The 21,163-nt window shown below is 45.9% G+C and overlaps 9 protein-coding genes across 9 annotated transcripts; 5 read left to right on the top strand and 4 right to left on the bottom strand.

Moving 5' to 3' along the window:
• Positions 1–165: 165 nt before the first annotated feature.
• N7478_005960 (uncharacterized protein) lies at positions 166–2,278 on the top strand (the record flags this gene model as incomplete). Its single annotated transcript, XM_056922174.1, has 3 exons — positions 166–458; positions 554–718; positions 787–2,278. The coding sequence occupies 3 exons, from the start codon at positions 166–168 to the stop codon at positions 2,276–2,278; spliced, it is 1,950 nt and encodes a 649-aa protein (XP_056780211.1).
• Positions 2,279–3,106: 828 nt separating this feature from the next.
• On the bottom strand, positions 3,107–3,658 carry N7478_005959 (uncharacterized protein; the record flags this gene model as incomplete). The annotated part of the gene is made up of 1 exon (XM_056922173.1): positions 3,107–3,658. The coding sequence occupies one exon, from the start codon at positions 3,656–3,658 to the stop codon at positions 3,107–3,109; it is 552 nt and encodes a 183-aa protein (XP_056780210.1).
• A 4,031-nt stretch (positions 3,659–7,689) lies between these two features.
• Positions 7,690–8,565, top strand: N7478_005958 (MSF1 domain protein; the record flags this gene model as incomplete). The annotated part of the gene is made up of 1 exon (XM_056922172.1): positions 7,690–8,565. The coding sequence occupies one exon, from the start codon at positions 7,690–7,692 to the stop codon at positions 8,563–8,565; it is 876 nt and encodes a 291-aa protein (XP_056780209.1).
• An 849-nt stretch (positions 8,566–9,414) lies between these two features.
• N7478_005957 (uncharacterized protein) lies at positions 9,415–10,104 on the top strand (the record flags this gene model as incomplete). Its single annotated transcript, XM_056922171.1, has 1 exon — positions 9,415–10,104. The coding sequence occupies one exon, from the start codon at positions 9,415–9,417 to the stop codon at positions 10,102–10,104; it is 690 nt and encodes a 229-aa protein (XP_056780208.1).
• A 2,227-nt stretch (positions 10,105–12,331) lies between these two features.
• On the top strand, positions 12,332–13,214 carry N7478_005956 (uncharacterized protein; the record flags this gene model as incomplete). The annotated part of the gene is made up of 2 exons (XM_056922170.1): positions 12,332–12,887; positions 12,958–13,214. 2 exons carry the CDS (start codon positions 12,332–12,334, stop codon positions 13,212–13,214), a joined length of 813 nt encoding a protein of 270 aa, XP_056780207.1.
• A 378-nt stretch (positions 13,215–13,592) lies between these two features.
• N7478_005955 (uncharacterized protein) lies at positions 13,593–14,111 on the bottom strand (the record flags this gene model as incomplete). The annotated part of the gene is made up of 1 exon (XM_056922169.1): positions 13,593–14,111. One exon carries the CDS (start codon positions 14,109–14,111, stop codon positions 13,593–13,595), a length of 519 nt encoding a protein of 172 aa, XP_056780206.1.
• Positions 14,112–15,341: 1,230 nt separating this feature from the next.
• Positions 15,342–17,567, top strand: N7478_005954 (PPN1 endopolyphosphatase family protein; the record flags this gene model as incomplete). Its single annotated transcript, XM_056922168.1, has 3 exons — positions 15,342–16,680; positions 16,734–17,463; positions 17,531–17,567. 3 exons carry the CDS (start codon positions 15,342–15,344, stop codon positions 17,565–17,567), a joined length of 2,106 nt encoding a protein of 701 aa, XP_056780205.1.
• Positions 17,568–17,761: 194 nt separating this feature from the next.
• Positions 17,762–18,106, bottom strand: N7478_005953 (uncharacterized protein; the record flags this gene model as incomplete). The annotated part of the gene is made up of 1 exon (XM_056922167.1): positions 17,762–18,106. The coding sequence occupies one exon, from the start codon at positions 18,104–18,106 to the stop codon at positions 17,762–17,764; it is 345 nt and encodes a 114-aa protein (XP_056780204.1).
• A 723-nt stretch (positions 18,107–18,829) lies between these two features.
• On the bottom strand, positions 18,830–19,827 carry N7478_005952 (SET domain-containing protein; the record flags this gene model as incomplete). The annotated part of the gene is made up of 2 exons (XM_056922166.1): positions 18,830–19,524; positions 19,581–19,827. The coding sequence occupies 2 exons, from the start codon at positions 19,825–19,827 to the stop codon at positions 18,830–18,832; spliced, it is 942 nt and encodes a 313-aa protein (XP_056780203.1).
• Positions 19,828–21,163: the final 1,336 nt, after the last annotated feature.

Genomic DNA, 21,163 nt, shown 5'->3' with positions numbered 1-21,163 from the left:
CCTCTTTCTATGAAATCGCCAAGCGTGGCCCTCGCGTGTCAGGATAAATATGTGCTGATCGCCTCTTTCCCTCTCTTTTTCTGTGTCGCTCTCTCTTCCAACAAAACCAACCCTTTCAATTCATCTTCGGACAAACCCATCGGGTTTTAGTCCTGCCTTTTCACAATGGCAATGGAGACTCCCAAGGAGATCTTGTACCACTATGAGGAGATGGAGATTAATGAGAAGGCTGCCTTCGATGAAATCATCCGTCCCGCCGATAGTTACACCCCCGATGGCCAGTACTGGGCTGATCTGCCCGTTGGTCAACGTATTGGCTTCTGTATGCGACAGGACCGCGATGAGATGAAGAAGGAGCGCCAGTGGCTCTGGGAGATGATCAAGGAGGATCCTCTCTCCCCCATTAGTTACTACTTCCGCAACTTTATCCTGCCTGGTGCAGGTCTGGGTCTGGAGGGGTAAGTCATCAATATCAATATCAGATTCTGTCAATTCAATGGCAGTTTAATCGATGGATTCAAATGCTAACAATATGCTCCTCTTCTGTCTATAGTTACGTCCTCTTCTCCATCAGTAACGTCACCAGCATGTTGGATGTCACTTACAAGGATTGTTGGAAGGGTACCACTTGCAACAAGAACTGGGTCGCCGCTGTCAACTACCTCGAGGTCGCTGGTATCATGGTTGGTCAAATTCTCGTTGGTTATCTTGGTGATGCGTAAGGGCCCCGAACCCCTCCTCCTTTTACGAACGAGGAAATTGGATTGAACTGACATTGGAAAACAGCATCGGTCGTCGTTGGGGTCTTATTCAAGATGCTGTTATCATGTTCGTCGGTCTTCTCATGCTGACTGCCGCTTGGGGTCTCACTGAGAACGGTTGGGTTATCTGTTATGCTTGGTCTCTCTTCTTCTACTCCATTGGTGTCGGTGGTGAATACCCCATGACTGCCACCATCGGTATGGAGAACGGATACGGATCTGGTAAGGTCACCACCTCCCATGATCGTCTCCACCGTGGTCGTTCCGTTGTCGGTGCCTTCACCATGCAAGGTTGGGGCCAAGCTGCCAACCAGGTCATTCTCATGCTTCTCCTCATCATCTTCAACGGCGGTCACCGTGATGGTTTCTCCAAGGTCACCACCCAGTGGGTCTACCGTGTCTCTTTCGCTATCCCCGCTGTCGGTACCCTGTGGCTGGTCTACTACCGTACCTACCACATGCGTGCTGCCAGTAAGCAACTCGAGGCCCAGAAGAAGAAGTCCTCCGTTACTGGATACGATACCGAGTCTCTCAAGTTGACCTTCAAGTACTTCACTCCTCGTCTCATCGCCACCGCCGGTGGATGGTTCGCCAACGACGTCTTTTTCTACGGTAACAAGCTTTTCCAGAGTGGTTTCATCGCTGTCATTGCCCCTGGTGACAGCTCTGTCATGACCAGCTGGTCCTGGACTCTCGCCAACGTTGCCGTCGAGATGGCTGGCTACTATGGCGCCATGTGGACCGTGGACAACAAGCTCTACGGTCGTAAGTGGGCTCAGATCATCGGTTTCATGATGTGCTTCATTCTTTTCGTTATCCCCTGCTTCAAGCTCGACTACTACATGGCTCCCGAGAACATCCACTCTTTCCAGGCTATGTACTTCCTATCCTCTTTCTTCAACCAGTTCGGTCCCAACTGTATCACCTTCCTGGTTGCCGCTGAGGTCTTCCCCACTGCCGTTCGTGGTACTGCCCACGGTATCTCCGCTGCCTTCGGTAAGCTTGGTGCTCTGATCATCGCCATCGTCGGTTCCTACACCACCACCCAGCAGCGCTTCTACGTTGTGCCTTGGTTCGGTCTTCTCGGTGCTCTCGTTACCTGGCTCTTCCTCCCCGATACCACCGGGCTGGATCTCCGCGAGCAGGAGCGCCGCTGGCACTACATCCGTCTTGGCCGTGAGGAGGACTACCACGGTCCTGCCGTTCACCCCAAGCACTTGTCTCTCTACGAGCGCTGGACCGGTAAGGGCAAGCACTACGATGCCGCTCTTGACTACAAGATGAAGGTGGAGGAGTTCCGTGCCGAATGGGAGTCCGCTATGGCTTCCCGCAATACTGAGTCCGAGACCAGCTCCGATATCTTCGACGTTGATGAGAGCATCCTTGAAGGCGATATGCACAAGTACTTCGAGCGTACTAGCCCCCGCATGGAGCCCATGAGAAAGGAAATCACTGAGCCTCTGGTTCTCCCCGCTGCTGCCTCTTCCGAGGGCGAGAAGACTATCTCCAACGAGTAGATCTGAACCCCTATCCAAAAAGCAAACATTGGCATTGCACTCCAGTTCTTTGGTCACACATCTACTTGGTCATATGTCCTATCTTCTCTTTTACTTTTCTTGATTATACCACTGGAAAATTGGCGCGGCAGCTCTTGTATAATACTAATTCGTTCTTGGTGAATGTGTTGATGATGGAAACAGGAAATTGTACAAGGGACGCCCGATTTACGCTGTTGTTAGAATACCCCTAAATACCCCCAAATTATCATCTCTTTCTGTCTATATAATGCTTGGATTTGGATATAACTTTCCTTTCGAGGGCTGCACATTATGTTCCCTAATTTGAAGTAAACCTGAATGCCTTATCATATCTTAAAGCCCTTTACCCAGTTAACTCCGTCAAGTGCCATCTCAACGCTCCCATTGTGATACCTTAAAGGTTGAAGTTCGGCGTGGCTCGGCGTGGCAACGATGCTACCATGGTCCATGTACGTTCGTACCAAACACTTAACCTCGCCACTAATGCCTCATATTTTATCCGCGATTGCATCATAAGAAATCCCGAAGAAAATTAGGATTAATAAAATTTACAGGTAGAAGATAATGTTTGTGTCAAAATTTTTAATTTTCTTTCTGTAAATCCAGAAGTCTATATCTATAGTCTAGTCTATAAGAACATTTCTATAAAAATCCACCGTAGCATAGCCAGCATGCAAGGGTCTCTTATCCACGAAAATCGCTGAGTGAATAGATAAGAGAATGTATGATAATCCAGTCTTAAAGAAAGTCTTTCTCCAAAGGAGAAGAGAAGTAAAAAACAAAAAGTCCCAATCTAGCTCAACTAACTTAGCCCAAAGTAAGAGTATAAGTGGCAGAAGTAGAGCAAGAGTTGGTATCAACATCATCAGGCTGCTGGTAAGACGCAAGGCAGTTAGAGTCACCAGCAGAGCAGCTAGCAGTAACACAAGAGTCATCGCTAATAGTCACAGCAAAGCCGGAAGTAATGAAGTCCGAGCTCGAGTCAAGGTTGATAGAGGACAAATCCCAGTAAAGGGTATCATCGGTCTCCTGGGTGTACTCGAATTGGAGGACGCTGTCCTCGCTCTCGGAAGTAGACAGCTTAATTGAGATACCGCCGCCGTTGGAGTTGGTCTCCCAGCTCTCGGAGTGGGTGCCTCCGCCGCTGTTGATGGATTGCATGTCACCTGAGGAGTCTGAGGTGGTCCAGAGGTAGACGGTTGAGTCCATGTTGTTGACGATTTGGAGACCGCCTCCTGTGGAGGAGGAGGATGAGGCGGATGCTGTGCTTGTGGGGTTGCTGCGGGCAGCGTGGGGGGCAGGCATGGCAGCTGCGGTGGCGGCGAGGAGGCCGGAGATGACGATGTTGGAGAAGAACATTTTGATTGTTTGTTTTGGAAATTCAAAGAAGATTGTTCAATTGAAATTCAAAGTGAAAGTGATAGTCAAAAGAGATTGATTGACTTTGATGAAAGTTGTCTGTCAAGGATTGTAGGAATCCCAAAGAGCAAAGACAAGAGAATGTCGGTGTCAAAAGACACAAAAGAATAAAGAATAAAAGGATAGAGAATGGAAAGACTGGACTGGTTGAAAGAAAAAAAGAACTGAGATAGCTGCGATCAAGGACCTATTTATCCTCCATGGTGGAGCCGGTAGTCTCTACCGATACCTTTGCCAATATTAGCAGATTTGCCATCATGATCCGTTATTCCAGACTACGGATGAACGGTTAACAATAAGGTTATATTGTGGATCTCGCGTGGATGTTCTCGAATACCTTTGTCATCGCCTTACGCGGAGTACCACGTTTCAATAGAGTTTCTAGAATTTCAATATCCCCCCAACTCGCTAGATGGAACGAGCTCTCGTTCGTTCATTCCAGAGGCGACAGTGACATAAGCTGTTCCTACGTAGTTACTGGTCCTTTTACATTGAGTCGCCTCCAACGGAACCAAGCAATCACTTCGGAACCAGGAATGAATCGCGGTTGACTTTGCCGGGACCTGGCCGCGGGACTTGGTTAGGTTCAGTTCACAAAGAAATTTCTCGAACATGGCGTTGGATTCTACGAATCATTTGTCGGGTACCTTTGCTAGGCTGAATTCTTTCCAGGGTTCTTTCTCTTGGAAAAAGAATGTGCCCTTCTCGGTCGACAGAAAGTTTGGTTAACTAAACAGGCACAGACAGGAACGACGGTTCTCTCCGGTCTCCGGGCATGGGTCTCGCCTGTCGCTAAAATTAGGTCCTGGGGACGTTGTGAGATTGTCGGAAGGCTCCAGTTGGAGATGGAGATCCTCCGACTTGAGGTGGCGAGGTGAGGGGTTTGGTTTGACCTTGGGATTGACGGGTCCTTGGCAGGTCTATCAGATTTTTCATATACAAGAAAAGAAGAAATTTTCAGTCGCCACATGCACTGAGTTAGAGAACAATAGTTGGCAGGTAATACATGCTGCCACACTATTTGACTATTAGCTATTCCAATTGAAGTAAGAAGTTCGAAATCTACAGAAACGCAACACATAAGTTGAAATCTAGAACGATAAAGAATATTAAGTTGTGGATCTGTGCATGCGACGTTAAGGTGGGGAGAAGCCGTTAGTGGGGGGGAGGTCTAGAACCACCCGCGCACACAAGTGATGTAATACCTAGACCTTCTTGGCGCTGAATTCAAAGGGCTATCTCAAAAATATGCTCAATGAAAATTGAAATTTTTTTGGAAACGATGACGTATCCCAAGGATACAGACAGGAACAAAGGAACCAAATCACACATGGGGTCTGGTACCAGGCCAGGAATACAATAGAAGGTTTCGAAATGGCCCCAAAATAGGGCCAAACTCTCGCAACTGCCCATTCGAGCTTTGAAAAGCCGGTGGGAAAATAAGCTGGAAGATCATTGTCGAGTCTCCACAGGTCGTTCTGGGTCTTTTGGCTGTGACCTTCTCGGTGGGTGGTGGTTGTTCTAGATGGGCAAGCTGCCGCGTAAGCCGCACGGGGATTGACTGTTCGAAGTTTGAATATGGGGATCCATCCATCCAAACGAAACTCAAATAGATTGTAACTGTCTTCTGAACCATTATTCAATTAAGCTTTGAGGCGATGAGTACTCGGTAAGTGTAAGCTGCGATGTACTAGGATTTGGCAGGGGAATCGCTGGTTGATTGTGTAGCGCATTGTTTCATATCTTGGGGCTTTGTATAAATGAGGTACCAATAAAGCTAGATGTTTGCAAGACTGGCTGTGTCGCTTAAGTGTTACGTCCATGCTGGCACCGGGCAATGTCGATATTAGGCAAATTCCTACTTCATGGTTCTGTAGAAAGTTTACAAGCACAGAAGGGATACGAAGGGTTACATAGCAAAATGAGAATTACTAGTACTGTGTGAATCCATGATATTACATGCAAGAATTATCCAATTCAATGAATTCATGCGACATAGTACATAACCTCAGGCAGCCACCCATTACGGTAGACTCAGCATAGTTAACTTTCTTCCATCATCATCATCACACACGTTCAAGTTGATCACTCACACGCTACGTTCCTTCAATTTGTAAAAGAACAAGAATTATAAAGCAGGGTGGCTCATAGGACAGTTGGAATCCAACCATGGCCGAATTTCCAATCAAAAATAAATGACCACTTCGAAGGCGCCTCGAAAGCCTCAAATCGTCAAGCAGCTGCTTGATTCAGTTCCAGACCGTCAAGGGAGTAGTTTGACATCGTGAATATGGATCTTAAGGAATAATCGGGGCAGGTATGCTCATAGTTGGGTCTATGCTCATAGTTGGATCTATAACCCCCTGAATAATTCGAGGACTTGTTCCATATTGGCGATTTGAATGCAACTACCGCCTGCACAAGATCTTTGTCACTTTGGGGAAAGGAGTCTTAGGCCTCGATAAAAGCAGGTTTACTGACTGCATGTGAATAGTAAGAGCCCCATCCATGAATGAGCGACATTTAAGACAACAGCCCCGAGAGCCATGTAAAAAAGCATAACATGTTTCATGGAGAAGGGCAATAAGATTGTTGATGGCCACATCCCTATGTTTAATCAATTGAATCTACAATTTCATTAGTTTCATTAGTTTTGAAGCACCTCGGAAAATCCTTCTACCAGAGCTCACCTATGACATTTTTGGAACCGGTAACCCCGAAGTATCAATCCAACCTTCGCTCTGTGGCATGATAATGGAAGTCGATAATGTGAATTGGGAAGGGAGTTGAAAGAACCAGGAAATCCGTAGCCATAAAATGGAATCCCGAAGAGCCGTCGTGGGTGTCAGCTTTTCTATTTTCTCAATCCAAGTATCTTTCAACAAACCCAGAATTTCTTTGCATCCATAACAGTCTGCTACGACAGCAACTTTGGCAAGCATCTCCAAACTCAATACTCGGGGTACATGATAGTACTGTCCATAAATAGCCCTGAGTATAATAATGAGCGCTTCGATATCCCAGCTTTCTGCAGTAATCTCAACTGAGCTTTTTTTTGAAATAAGTTATGCTTTCTTTCCAGCCACCAGTTATGATCTTTTTGAAAATTGGAGATGAAACTATCAAATTTTTCGCAGAAACCTGAATGCGAAAGCAGCTCTGGACCGCTAATTCAGAATTATCACTTTCGAAGTAGGCAGAGATATTTTATGCCATACAGTATCGTCTATCATATCATCGGGTCTTAAAAATGAAAATATTATGGTTCAATCATCTCATCAGTATCATAGTTTCGAGGATATGATAACAATCTTGATCTAAACTTATAACCATATTGTCTTGTGGGCATATCTAGGGACCCAGGTAATATGCGGTGAAAGGTGATGCCAGTTGTCGGTTAAAATAGCTAAAATAGCTAAACTTAGGCGTCATGTCTTTGCGCTCAGACACAATACATAGCGCCGGCCCTTGGGGCTGATGCCCCGACGGATAATCTTATCTGATTGGCCGATTTCAATCTGGTATACTCACACAAATCCAAAAAGCAGATTAACGTTCGTCGCGGGGAAACATATCAAAGTAGCCTTATTATCTCTGGCTCTTGATCATCTCAACATCTTCTTGATGAACTCGAAAACGTATCCAATTCAGAGTAGAGATACGTGGTAAATGTAGATACCTCAGGCCGAACTGCTTATCTTTTTAACCGAGGTCCGGAAGCCATAGGAAGCACACGAGTGCTCGTGTGCGCCTGTAATCCCCAAGCCTGGATCAGCCATGGATAATGCAATAAACGCAAGTAACCAAACTTGGTAGGAGCAGTACCCCTCAAACCGGAAAAATCATGTGCACATGTGCCATTCCTGTACTATTGCTCCATTATGATCATGGATACATCACCATTAATTATCCCGGCCCTTTGATAGGCGTACAATGGCTCGGCCCGTCTAGTTGATCCGATGCCCCACAGGATGCAGCTTCCTTTGCCTTCCAGAGTAAAAAGTCACGGATCAGACAACCCCCCTAATGCCTTCCTCGCCATCGACTCCACCGCCATCATGAAGTTCTTCGAAAACAAATTCACCTATGACTACTCCTTTCCCGCTGTTTCCCTAGCCTATTTCCTCCGCTACCCAAATCCTTACTCGCGCCATGTCCTTACAACCGATGTGATCGATCGCTACATCGATCCGGAAACCCAACGTCTCCATACCATTCGTCTACTCCTTAAAAAGTCCAAAGTTCCGGCTGGAATCTTGAAACTTCTCCCTAAAGGAATGGGTGGCTCCGATAGTTCCGGCCAAAGCTATATCCTTGAAACCACTGTTGTTGATCCCCATGAGGGCTGGATGGAGACCGAATCACGAAACATGGAGTGGACCGGCATCCTTAGTGTCGTGGAAAAGCAACGATACCAGCGTCTTGCTTCTGAAAATGAGTCTCGCGCCCTTGATGGATTATCAATGGAACAGAAAACGGAGCAGACTACCGTCCGTACAACGGTGACTTTCAAGTCCCGACTCGGTCAGGGTAAACTGCTTGGCCGGAAGAAAGCTGATCACGCCGAAGCGGAAGATGAAGCTCCCAAGCGAGGCTTCTTCTCTTCACTATCTACTGCTGGTATCCAGCGAACCATTGAGCTCATCGGTGTGAGTCGCACCCGTGACGCGGTCCTTAAAAGCAAGGAGGGAATGAATGTGGTTCTTGAACGTTTGCGCAGTGGTGGGATTGTTGGTGTTCTGGAAGCCATGCGGCGAGACCGCGAGGCATTGGGTCTTGATGGGCCTCTCAAGCGCGTGTTGCTGCAGACAAACGCCCATACCTTCCGTGACGACGATGATAAATAAGTCAAGGGTTCCCGACGACTTTTGAACTATGATTTATTTTGAAACGCATATACTTGCATATTTTGTCTTTCTTTTTCAGCGTGGAGTTACGGCGTTCTGGGCATCAACGGACACTCTCCCATGACAACATTTGATTTCGGTGATCTGGTTTTGCTTGAAAAGGACAGTCTCTGTACTTGGTCAATATCGCCTGCATTTTTTGCGCTTGTTTTCCTATCTCTGTATCATATGAGTTGGCCTAGTTACTGAAAAGCCATGATGGGAACTGTACAATATCTACCAATTATTTTCTACTTTTGAATCGATTAATTCTTTATTTCCTGATATATGTAATGAATAATAACAACAAAAAACATATAGAAGCCTTCCTCCCTCTCCCAAACCTTCTTCAACACCTCTCCCAAACATCAAGAAACCGTTCCTCCTACCTCAATCGTGATTGATGTATGGTCATCTCCTCTGGCATTCCAATCGTCACATCCGGGGTAAGGTCACCTGACTGTATGGCCTGGGGCATCCTAGACTCGAAGCAACGCGTCCCAAATAGGAAGGCGTTAACCTCTTTTCAAACTCGAAGGTTATGTCTGCATTAAACAGTCCACCGCTTACCTACTTTGACTTCATCCAGCAACCATTCTCTCAGGCTTCATCAAAGATACACCATACAGGTTTGAAGGGGCCAACAGAAACAGAATTACCACGACAAAGGGTTTGTATCTCAGGACTCACCCGGCGAATATACGCGCTAAGCCACTCCAGGAATTGTGCATACTCAATCCCTGCAAAAGACGCCCACACTCCATGGAATCGGATAACCATAGTATGGAATCTCACTTGAACATGGAAAATATGCAACCGGAACAAGATACAACTCAGACTCACGCTGAGCGTCAGGAAGAGGTTGCGCTTCTCACATCTAACGCCGTTCCTTTCTTTCTCCCAATTCCACAAGGACATGATACTTTGGAAAGCACCGCAGTAAAACTGCGCAGCCTAGCAAATGCTATTGAAAGTGGTGGAAGATTATCAATGATGAGTGGCACAGCCTCGACGCCACACAGACATGACACTGAAGCCTTCGCGAAAGAACGCATGACAGCAGTTGAATTGGACCAGTATGAAGGATGGAAGCATCAAAGACTCATAATACCATCCATCAACTGGGATACAGAACGCTTGGCCGTGCCACCAGGTGGTGAGCATACCTTTACCCAACGAGCCGCGGCTATGGATATTATTTGGAACCATCAAGGTGCCAGTCCTGAGAATGCATCCTGGTTAACCCATAATATACCTCACATCATGCCATTGATCAAAGCTGTTACGAAGGTTTTGAGTGCCCAGCAACATTTGGAGGTTCATGACCCTCTCTCAAAATTGAGTGATAATGAGATTGTGGAGACTCAATCGCTTCGACTGATTACTGCGGTGGCTGATGAGAACCTGGCGCGAGAAAGAGATCGTCTGCGGCAGTTGGCCCAATCGATCAATGAGTCCAAAGCAATATTGATGGAACGAGCTAAGAGTTTCGGGTCATGATATGGTTGCTGGTTATTGTTTCTGGATTTTTTTTTCTTTGTTTACTCTTCTATCTTGTGTTCTTTCCATAATTTTTAGTCTTACTTTTGTGTCTTGTGTTCTCGATTCGGCTGTTTGTTCCCAGGGATTGGCGATAGGACCAAAATCATAAGATTACACATAATACGTAATGATACCAACGAATCAAGGAATTTTTTTATGATTTCGAAATTTGGGGATCTCATATCTCACCAACTCCCAATACTGTAATGCTAACAGAGCATGTGTTGCCTAAAGTGGGTGTTGTTACGAGATCCTATCGGTGAAGATGGAGCCTTGACATCGAAAACCCAGCTGCCAAGATGTACCCACTTCCCAGTACCGACCAGGGCGAGCAGAGCCAATGAGTGGACTCCAAATGCAGTCCAGTTGTGAGGTACATGCCCCGGTGTTCACAGGTACCGAGCATTTGTGTCCTGCCAATGAGGGATCCGATGGTCTGACCAGTCCCAGTTATGACGCAGGGCGGGTATGCGAAGGGCTCTCTGGCGGAATGCGCCGATCGAGCGTACATTATAACTAGTATGTACTCCAGTCTCTTACGTCAGAAGGATTTGCGCTTCACGGGCACATCTCGACTTTGAATGATTGACAGGAGACTTCCCGAATGATCAACGTCTCAGATCTGATACTGCAGCGGACTCCGCTCCGCGACGGGGGAGTCGGGAGGCAGACCACAGATAGGGTGAATATTTACGGATACGGAGTACATTGAACTCACACCTAGGTGTAACGAGAGAGAACAGGCCTAATCTGCCAAGAAGAATTGTCTCCGTTCGCTTGGATGTACTGGGGCATCGAGCAGAAAAAAAAAAAAGAGATTTCATGGTCCGAGGTTGGCGCACTCTGGAATATTGCCGAGTTTGCTCGGTGAAAATAACATTCTATTTTTATTTGATTTAATTGTCTCCCATATTTAGTTTTCATCAATTTTCTGTTTCTCTGTTCCTTCGACAAAAAGGACCAAAAGCTGACCGATATCAATTTCCACACTAACAGAGAGTGTGTACACAGATTAGGGATCTCAAGCCAGTCAGAGATGGCCAAGAGCCTTAGCTTGTCCACCGAAAGCAGGGTTCAATAGCGCCACTAACAGGAGGTGGGGGGGGCCACAACAAGGGTCCTACACGAACCCGAGATAATGCGGACCTAGGACATTTTAGACCCTCCTTATCCCGAAGGATCTGCTGTGAGTGGCTGGTTCCTGCTGAGCTCTGCAACCCTGACTTGGATCACCGTCTGATTTTGCCTGTTTCAGTAATCATGCGGGGACCGGGAATTAGCGCGTTTTCTTGGAGAGAGAGAGAGAGAGAGAGGAAATGCGAAGTAGAAGAGGAAGAGAAAAAGGAAATAGATACGAAAGATTCCAAGCAGATGAGCAGACTATGCAGGATGTAGTTACTTGGGAGATACAACCACAATCTCTGACTCGGAGAGCCTCTAGTCATGTATCTCCCCCCTCTGTATCCAACACCCTGTTTCACCGGCCATTAATGGGAATGCCCCGGAACAATTATTGGATTTAATTAATCTATTTATTTATCTGTACATTTTCATGCGGCATGATGTGATGTTAAACCCCGTTCTCTCTTTGGACCCTCGTACCCTACTACTTCCACTGTATTCTCCCAGCCCATTTCTCTCATCTTGTACTAAACTCGGACTGGGGCTGGTTAGTTCATTTCCCTCTTATCCACAATTCTCAAGACCCTTATTTTCTTTTCTTTTCTTTCTTTTTTTTCCCCTTCTTCCCTTCCTTTACCAAAGCACCGGCTCCACTCTTCCCGGATTCCAGACGCCTAACTGGTTGCTACGAGGAACCACACTGGTCGGTTAGCCCAGGGTCAAACATCCGCTTGAGTTCCCTAGTGCTGCGGGGGCTGTTTTCCCTGGATTCCGGTCTGAAATGAGTCTTGGCCCTGCTCATCTGGTTTGACCGTTTTTGATTATCATTTGATGCTTTTCCTTCTCTCTTCTTCCTCGTCCCCTTCACTACTTCGGCTCTTTTATTCGGCGCGAAATTCCGGTGTTGTGTTTCCATCACGGCCCACTGCAGACGATGACCCCGGGCACTCAGTGCTTTGACTAGTGACTGTCGTGTCATTGTCGCGAATTGACTAATTGAACGAGGACCTTTCACGGTCGCTTTTAATCCGCCGATAATCATCTTCCTTCTTTCAGTCTCACAATGGCTTTTCTGGGGCTTGGAGGGCTTACCCGGCCCTGGGTGTTAATCCTCGCGTTGGGACTACTCCAACCTAGCTCGGCCCAGTTCTGCAGCTTCTGGACCCTCGGCTGTATCGACGCCCTCGCCCAAGTCGCCGTACCTTTCGATTTCTCCCCTCTTTTCTCCGACCCCATCACCCTATTCTACTCCTTCGACTCCAGTCGGTACGGCAAAGGCGATGGCCCCATGGCAAAAACCGCGTTCTGGCTAGGGTATAAGAATCACAATGTGAACCCGAATGCTATCGAGACAAACATGACTTCTGAGATCGCCTTACGTGTGGGAAATTTGACTGGCACGCCGTCCGGTGGTAACAATGGATGTGATGGTATCTGGGGACCTCAATGTTCTCATAATATCAAAACCACTCTTCAGCAAAAGATTTTTGATCTGGTCACCTCGAAGACATACTATAGTCAACCTTTAGCGACGGTTATGAATGAGTTCCTGATCGATCAGCCGGATCTAGAGGAGTGCGGCCCGCATGTGTTTGATGTCGCTGCTATCCCTGTGCAGGGTATGTCCTTGTCTTGATGCTGCCAGCATTCATCACGTTTGTTGTCCTAAATCTAATCTATTTTCTCCAGACTTTGCATATGAAGAGTTCCCCTCACGAGAGGTTACTATTATGAAACCAGGGTCAGGTTATCATCCTTGGCAAGTATGGTATCTCGATGATACGACCGATGCCAAGCAAGCCACTCAGGTTGCGGTGGGAATTGTCAGCCGTGCTCCATGTCTCAATGGCATTCCACCACTCAGCCCAGACGGTATCCAAATCGAGCTGGTTTGTCTTCAGGCACCTCAGGGCCCACCGACCGGGTCATCAAAAGATCATGATTGATTTTGAAGCTTTGGGGACTGTTCATAATGGACAGTCTATGGCTTATCTCTTTTAGCTGATATATCAGCATCCATTTTACCCGACCGTGTCTTTCAGATTCAGACTACTCATATCACTTTTGACTGTTGACATCGGAACTGATCATCTCAACTGAATGCATTGGGACAGAATCCAATTTGGTCATCGTCCAACAATGCATTCCTCATCGACAAAAACGGGACCTTTCAACAGGCCAGATGTGTCTAATGGCATCACGTGGATTAATCATACACCAAAACACACCGACAGTCTCATTGTCAATCCGTCGATCGATTCCCGAGCATACCATTCCAATCATCGCCTCGACATCTCGACCTCCCGTTCACCCCGTGGTACTATTTACAAAGTCACCCAGCTCTTGTCAACAGGCTTCAAATCTCCCGGTCCCCGGAAATCCTCCAGAATATCCGCCTGTTCGCTCAACATATGTCGATCAGTCTGGATCCCGAGCTTAGCAAGTCTACGCCACCGCTCCAAATCCTTTGGATTCCGCTTATCGCCATGCGCCTCTTGTGCTTGTTCCCAATGACCCTTTGAGAACCCCAGCAAGGTAGTTATCTTGCGCCGCGGGATATCATAAACAAGCGAGCATATGGTACCCGTCTCCTCGAGCCAGTTGCATTGCCATAATTCTCCCGGTCGAATGCATTGGTAATCGGCCGTTTGGTAGTTGATTCGTCCTGCCATCGGTCCACCGTGGATAGCATAGTTGATGCGATCTTCGTTCTGGAACCACATCTCGTATCGCCATTTTTCTGCGTTGCCCTTACTGTCCTGTGCTGCGTAATCGTATATCAAGTGTCGATCGCGCAGGTCCGCGTCGAAGGTTGATTCTTCTAGCGAAGGGTGGACGGGCATATTGATTTATGGCGAATTTAACGAGATGAAAGGATTATTTAACTGCTGGTGCAGAATTCTCGGGATAATACAAATAATATATATAATGATAGAGCATTGAAGAATAATACATCCTCCCAAGTCACCACTTGGAATTTTCAATCTTTTATTCCCCGTGTTTTGTAGAACGGTCGAAGGTTTCTAACTTTAATGCAACCCCTGTGCGTCATTGACTTTTGTAGTAACCCTCCATAGATCCTGTTCAGGTAGGACATTGGATCTTGGAAATCCCGGACAACCGATTAAATTGTGGAGTAGCGATGACCAACGATGATCAGGTCAGTTAATTCCCCAATCTTGTGGATGACATCATGATTTAGAGACGAATGAAATCTCGTCCTCGCAGTAGCACTGTAGATCTGCTTAATCCGATGAGCGAAATCACCATGAGGGCCCTTCTTATTACTTGTCAATACCCTTTTTGGCCATAGAGATAGTGTAGTGTGGGTATGAAGAAGATTTTGAGTAAGTCGGCTCTTTGTCAGAAAGTAAAAGCCTACAAGCTAGGTAGAAAAAAGACGAATGAAGGCAACGGAATATCTGCTTCCATAACTCGATTCAATTGATATGCGATTCATTATCTTTAGTGTTTAAGTAAACACCCTTACTGGTAGCTGAAGAAGGAAGGAGAAATAGAGATCGAGGAGGATGAATCTGGTTGATGTGTTAGAGGGCTTTTTCCGCGCTGGCATTTGGTGATTGTAATTTCCCCACAACAAAATGCGCATACAGAATCATGATCTTTTCCCATCACCATCATCCAGATTTACTTCAGGAAAGACTGTAGAATGATGGAGATGTCGATCAACTATTTATTGATAATATACTATGTACCTGAGAATTAGGGCTGGTTATTCGATGACTTGTGTATACTGAGCCTGAGGCACAATGAAGCTCTACGGGCATGGCGTTCTACATTACCATGCTTTGGAGAGTAAGATAGAGCATTCCTTTATTTCTGGAATTCATGAAGTTCATTCTAGCTAATATGCTTGTGCTTCATCAATTGTCGAGTCCTCGACAACCCACGTGTAGTTATCGGCGGTTCCTAATTCATCGATTGTTTTGATAAACACCTCGCTCTCTCTCACTCCAGGCTATTACCTACACTCTTTTATTTATCATTTTTATCCTTCAGTTATTTCTTTCATCCAGTTCCGATTTCCTCATCAATCCCAAACGCCAATCAACATGTTTTCCATTCTGATCACTTTCATTCTGCTGGTAAACACCAGAGCACTCTCACTGCCCGGAGACCCATACTACGTCGCTGCACCCGGGTTCCCAACCTCTGCCTTTGCGTACGCACCCTTACACCCAATTGTCGAATCCACTGACAAGATTGAACTCTGTAGCTCGTACTACGACTCGCCAGCTCTACCAACCAAAGAGCCCCAACCTATCATCTATGATCCAGTTCTGAACTATGCTTTCCCACTTGAACTGACAAACCCCAACGCTATACCCGAGAACGCAGACGAGCCGATCTTCCCCATTGCACATGGGGACATATCGCCGGTCGATGCCAATGATTTTGTTGAAGTGATATCTACCTATATCTCCCGTATCATCAAACACCGTGGTTCTGAAAGTCAATGTGACAAATGCAAGAAGGCGCTTGTTGCAGCCAAACAGGCTGCCCTCTTTACTCCAACACTGGTTCCCGCTGCAATGATTAAAATGTGCAAACTCTTCAGGTTTGCCTCCCACAGGAAATGTGACGAACAGTATGCTGCAAATGCGTTCGGCGCAATCTGGACCCAGGTTCTTGCCAACGCAGATGTCGAAGGTCTCGATGGCCAGTATATCTGCCATTCTCTTCAGAAAGGTTTCTGTCCTCAGCCTAATACTCTGCCACTGGATGTTTCGGTCCTTTTCACCAAACCAAAGCCTGCAAATGCTCAAGCTCCCAAGGCAAGTGGGGAACGGGTCAAGGTTCTTCACATGTCGGATCTTCATCTGGATGCGCGGTATGGAGTTGGCTCTGAAGCGAATTGCTCGTCGGGTCTATGCTGTCGCAAGGATAACCATAATGCGCTTTCAAAACATAATGTCTTCCTTCCTGCATCGCCTTACGGACATTTCAAGTGCGATACTCCGTATGACCTTGCTCTTGCTGCTTTACAGGCTGTGGAGCCATTGACTGGTACTGGGAAGGGTTCCTGCGATGAGCAGCTGGCATGGACTTTGTATACTGGAGACTTGCAGGCGCATGATCCCGAGAAACAGATTTCGCATGAGTATCTCGAGTATACTGAGACCAGTATATTTGAGATGTTCAAGAAGTATCTCACGGGACCTGTCTTCGTTACTCTTGGGAACCATGACTCGGCTCCGTCCAATATCGATTCGCCCCATAGTCTTCAAGGACGGCTGGGTGAACAGTCAACTTGGAACTATAAGCATGTCGCTGGTCTATGGCAGCACGAGTGTTGGATCAGTGAACAAACTGCTGAAGAGGCTGGTATACACTATGGTGGCTATTCTATCAAAACACACTATGGATTGAGAATCATCTCGATAAATACTGGTACATTATCAAAAGATATACTATTTCATAGCTCATTGCTAACACCTACACAGATTTCTGGTACCGAGCTAACATCCTCAATTTCATCAACACCACCAACCCCGATAACTCAGGCATGTTAACCTGGATGACAAACGAGCTCCAGAAAGCCGAAGACGCAGCTGAACGCGTCTGGATAATCGGCCACGTCCTCAGCGGCTGGGACGGCTACAACCCACTACCCAATCCAACCAACTTCTTCTACCAAATAATAGACCGCTATTCACCACATGTTATCGCCAATACCTTCTGGGGCCATAACCACGAAGACCAATTTATGATCTACTACGCCAATAATGCAAGTGTCAAATCTTCCGAAACGGCACTTGCGACTGGCTGGGTCATGCCCAGCGTGACACCGTTGACGAATCTGAACAGTGGCTTTCGAATGTACGAGCTCGACACGGGCGACTTTAACGTTTACGAAGCATATACCTTTTTCAGTAATGTTTCCGAGTATTCGGCGCTGACTGAAACGGGGCCAACGTTTGAGTTTGAGTATTCTACTCGTGATACTTATGGGCCAGCTGCGGGGTGGAACAAGCGAGCCCCGTTGAATGCCACTTTCTGGCATCGTGTTACTGAGGCTATGGAGGATGATCTGGATCTTGTTACTGTTCAGAATGCTTTGCAAGGAAAATTGAGTGTTAAGAGTCCTGTTTGTAAAACTTTTGCGTGTCAGAAAGCCAAGATCTGTTATATGCGGAGTGGTAGTGCTGGGCTTGGATACGAGTGTCCTCAAGGGTATGTTAATTCTTCCTTTTAACTTATTGGTATCTTTCTCAGGCAAAACAAACTAATCATATGCTAGGTATGGATCCGTGCAGAGCCCTTTCAAGCCGGAATAGGAAAGGAACAGACATCTCTTTTTCTACAAACATGTTACATGTTTAATACCTAATGATCCAGGTGCCTTCACGACTAGCCATTCTAGCTCATTCTTATCCTATTTCCAATTTATCTGAACTTCAACGTCATCTCATATGCATACATGTCGTTTCATCATTCATATCTAGCCTAGCCTAGCCTGACCTAGCCTGGTCTAGTCATTTCGTCGCTCCGGATGATCGTCACTATCACTGCCAGTAGCACTCTTACTTTCATCATCTGCCTCATTCCCTTCACTCTCATCTCGTTCATCTCGTAGCTTCACTCTATTCGTATAATCGACCGAACATAATGTGTGCTTCCACTGTCCCCATCCCATCGTGACATCGAAATGCAAACTAGTTCCGTGATCAAGATCCCATGATCCATCGTTTACATCCACGAGCTCCCATTCTGAATCATCGGGGACATCGAGGCCATCGAGGCCATCGTCATCTGTTTTTTCTAACATGTGAAAGTCTTTCGTCGATTGGGCTGTATTTCCGAGGTCTGTTTTCATGTTATTATATTAATCTTGTGGTCGATCGGTGTTTGATGATCGGGAATCGGGGAATTTGATCACCTTTTGAATCTGAGGATGACGCAGACTCCCAGTCTGAGTTGTGGATTGTGTGTTCTTCGGACATGATTATGATTTGGTTAGATATGGGTATTATGATGGGGCGATGGAGCCTTGAACTAGCTAGGATGATAACTGGCTAGAGTCATAAGCTAGGGAAAGCTGTTCGGAGCTGGAGATCCTCGTGCCATTTCCCCGCTTTTCTATCAAGGTGGGGTCAGATGTACCAATGTACCCTCAAGCTCATGGATTTCCACCTATTAAAGATATATTCAAGTTTTATATAGTACTGGACTTATCTTAACTCCGGGTTTAAATAGAAGCTATATTTTCTTGTGTATCCCTCTCGTCATCTTTACAGTTCCATCGGCCACATCATGATAAGCCAATTGTTTGCGTTGTTCAGGATGGGGAAGTATCTACACAGACATTGTCCGCTTAGAGTGTATAAAAAGCTACACCTAGGCATACATATGATACAATAATCCTCGAAATCAGCTATAACTCCATACTCTTGCTACTTAATTCGGAGAAGTCCTTCGGAAGGACCAACAAGCTTGTAACACCAAGAATCAGTTATCGTCCGAGGTCATATTTACATACTACCGTAACCTTAGAATATTGCATGAATTTCCAAGGTTTAGCACTCAATTCTCAAATGCCTCACATCACAAATATATCAATTCCTCTGCTTTCCTCGATCCCTGCCCATTTAAGCAACTTTTTTTGAGATAAACCATAAACAGCCTTAAAACTTCGAGTTCCAGGACGCGGCGGGTCGACAGAAAGCATAGCTTTCGAATACCAATCTGCAATAGATCTCGTATAGATAGAGTCTGATCCAAAGGTTAGGGTCGCAGCCCGCTTCAGCTCGCCTAGATAACCATGAAGGACATTCCAGCAATCATCTTTGCTAAATAGGTTGTTTTCCTTGAAAATCAGATGTTGGTCCGGCAAGATAACAGTCAACGATATAATTTGGATTATATCAAATAAAGAATGAACCCAAAGGCCGCCCACGCGATCTTGCTGAGTGAGTGAATCTTTGAAGGAGTAACGCAGTGCCCCTGGGACATTATTGTTACTTTTGCAAATTTTAGCGAAGGTCCTATGAACCGAAGCCAGAGGCGGCATGCCATTCGGCCATACACCATTTGGAAATGGCTCGCAAATGATATTTTTGGCATCTTCCTCTAGCTTTCCCAGCTCCATATGTATGCCCGTTTGATTGTAGTGGCCAACTGCACTGTTTGCAAGCTCTAATAAGCGTTGCTGGGCATTCTCGAGCTTGACTAACCACTGAGTGTCATGCAGAGCCTTTTCCTGGAGCTCTTTCATTTCATCTTCGCATCTCAGACCTGAAAATTCAATAAATATTTTGTCACGTAGAGTTTTGATAGATAGCTATACTTACAGAGACACTTGAAAAAGTAGTCATTTTCGATTATTTTCTTTCGAAGGAAAATAGAAGAAGACAGCTCCACATATGATTGAGTAATCTCCTCTCCAGCACGCAGTGGGCGCAAGGTTCGGACTCGCATCTGTCTCCCTTCGAAAAATACGAAGGCCGTGGGATTACATGAATGGTTCATGAAGGAACCAGCAATATCAAGTGTCGTACCGAGAACTGGTGCGGATCCCTCTGCTGATTTGATACACATGGAGTTCGTGAGTATCTAAGACATGTTAAATCATGCTTGCAACACCTTCAGATCTTATCGGTAGCATACAGCGCAGTAGATCCTCTGAACCTCTAAGATACTCATATCTGTGCTAATTCCTGCAGATATACAGGCATTTACTATCTCTGCAGAATTGGCGCCTTTGAGGTGCTGTGCGTGATGGGTCTCGAGGTGTTTGAAAGCATCCCATTTCTCGGAATCTATCAAGCTGGCCTTTTGCATACTTATCAGCCTGTATAGGGATCGCGTCCTAGCATACATGTCCTTTTTCTCGCTCAGAAGGGGACACTCATGCCGATGGTAGCGCCTCCAGGCGTTTAATTGGCAATTCTATTCAAACAAGTCAGAATTGGAGAAACAGAGCTTTCAAGATCAATGAATCAACCTACTTTGGAACAATAGTAGCAAACTTTGCATCTACTGCATACTTTGAAAGGCTCCTTCCCTTCAAAGGTCTCACGAAAATGACCAGTGGGCAGTATTGCGCTTAGACTATATGCGAAGCAATAATCGCAAACTTTATCGTGCTTCCCATCATCAACACAAGCGATTAAAGGGTCAGATCGGAATATTTCCTCGCCCTCGCCAATAGCGCTAGTTGAGAATAAGCCATTTTTTGCCCTTGCGATAGATGATGGCCGAATTTCTAGAGGAAAAGTCGAAGTCACTTGGTTCCTCAAGTAATCAGACAATTTTGCGAATTGATCTGGCGTCATTCTGTGACTCTACTTGCGAAATCAATTCGCAATTAAAGAATATTTACGTGAAAACTGGGTAATAAACCCCTGGAAGTGACACTTTAAGAAAATGGGTGTTTTGGCCGGAGGGCATCAAGATACCTATGCAGAATACCCCGCGTTTGGGCTGTAATGCATGGCTGCCCTTTTGCCTCATCTGTGATGAAAGACTGGCTCTCCATGATATTACGAATGTAATAAAGCTTTAAGATGGGAAGCCTTGAGCCCATGCCGCTTATATGAACTCCTAATGAAGACGTAGTGTAGAATAGTGGTTGATGAGCAATGAAAAGAAGAAGGCCTAAAGGAGGTTGGATGTGCTGGTGAAATTTCCGGCAAATTACGCGTTCTAATGCCCGTTTGTTGTGGTTGTTAAGTTAAGATTGGATGTCCGGAGGTCTCATGTCAAACTTGAACACTGATGCAGGGGGAATGTAGGCGGCCACCTAGGCAGCGCTTATTGTATATAGAATAGATCTAGTCTTTTTATTTGGACTGTTTCAGAATATGGAACATTGTAACGGCTGTAAATAAGAGACATTTGTAATTATATTTCTACCTAGAGAATCAACCCTGTT

The sequence above is a fragment of the Penicillium angulare genome (assembly GCF_028827245.1).
Source record: "Penicillium angulare strain IBT 27051 chromosome Unknown utg000004l_segment0_segment0, whole genome shotgun sequence".
NCBI classification, from domain to species: domain Eukaryota; kingdom Fungi; phylum Ascomycota; class Eurotiomycetes; order Eurotiales; family Aspergillaceae; genus Penicillium; species Penicillium angulare.
This window is presented reverse-complemented; position numbering and strand designations above follow the sequence as displayed.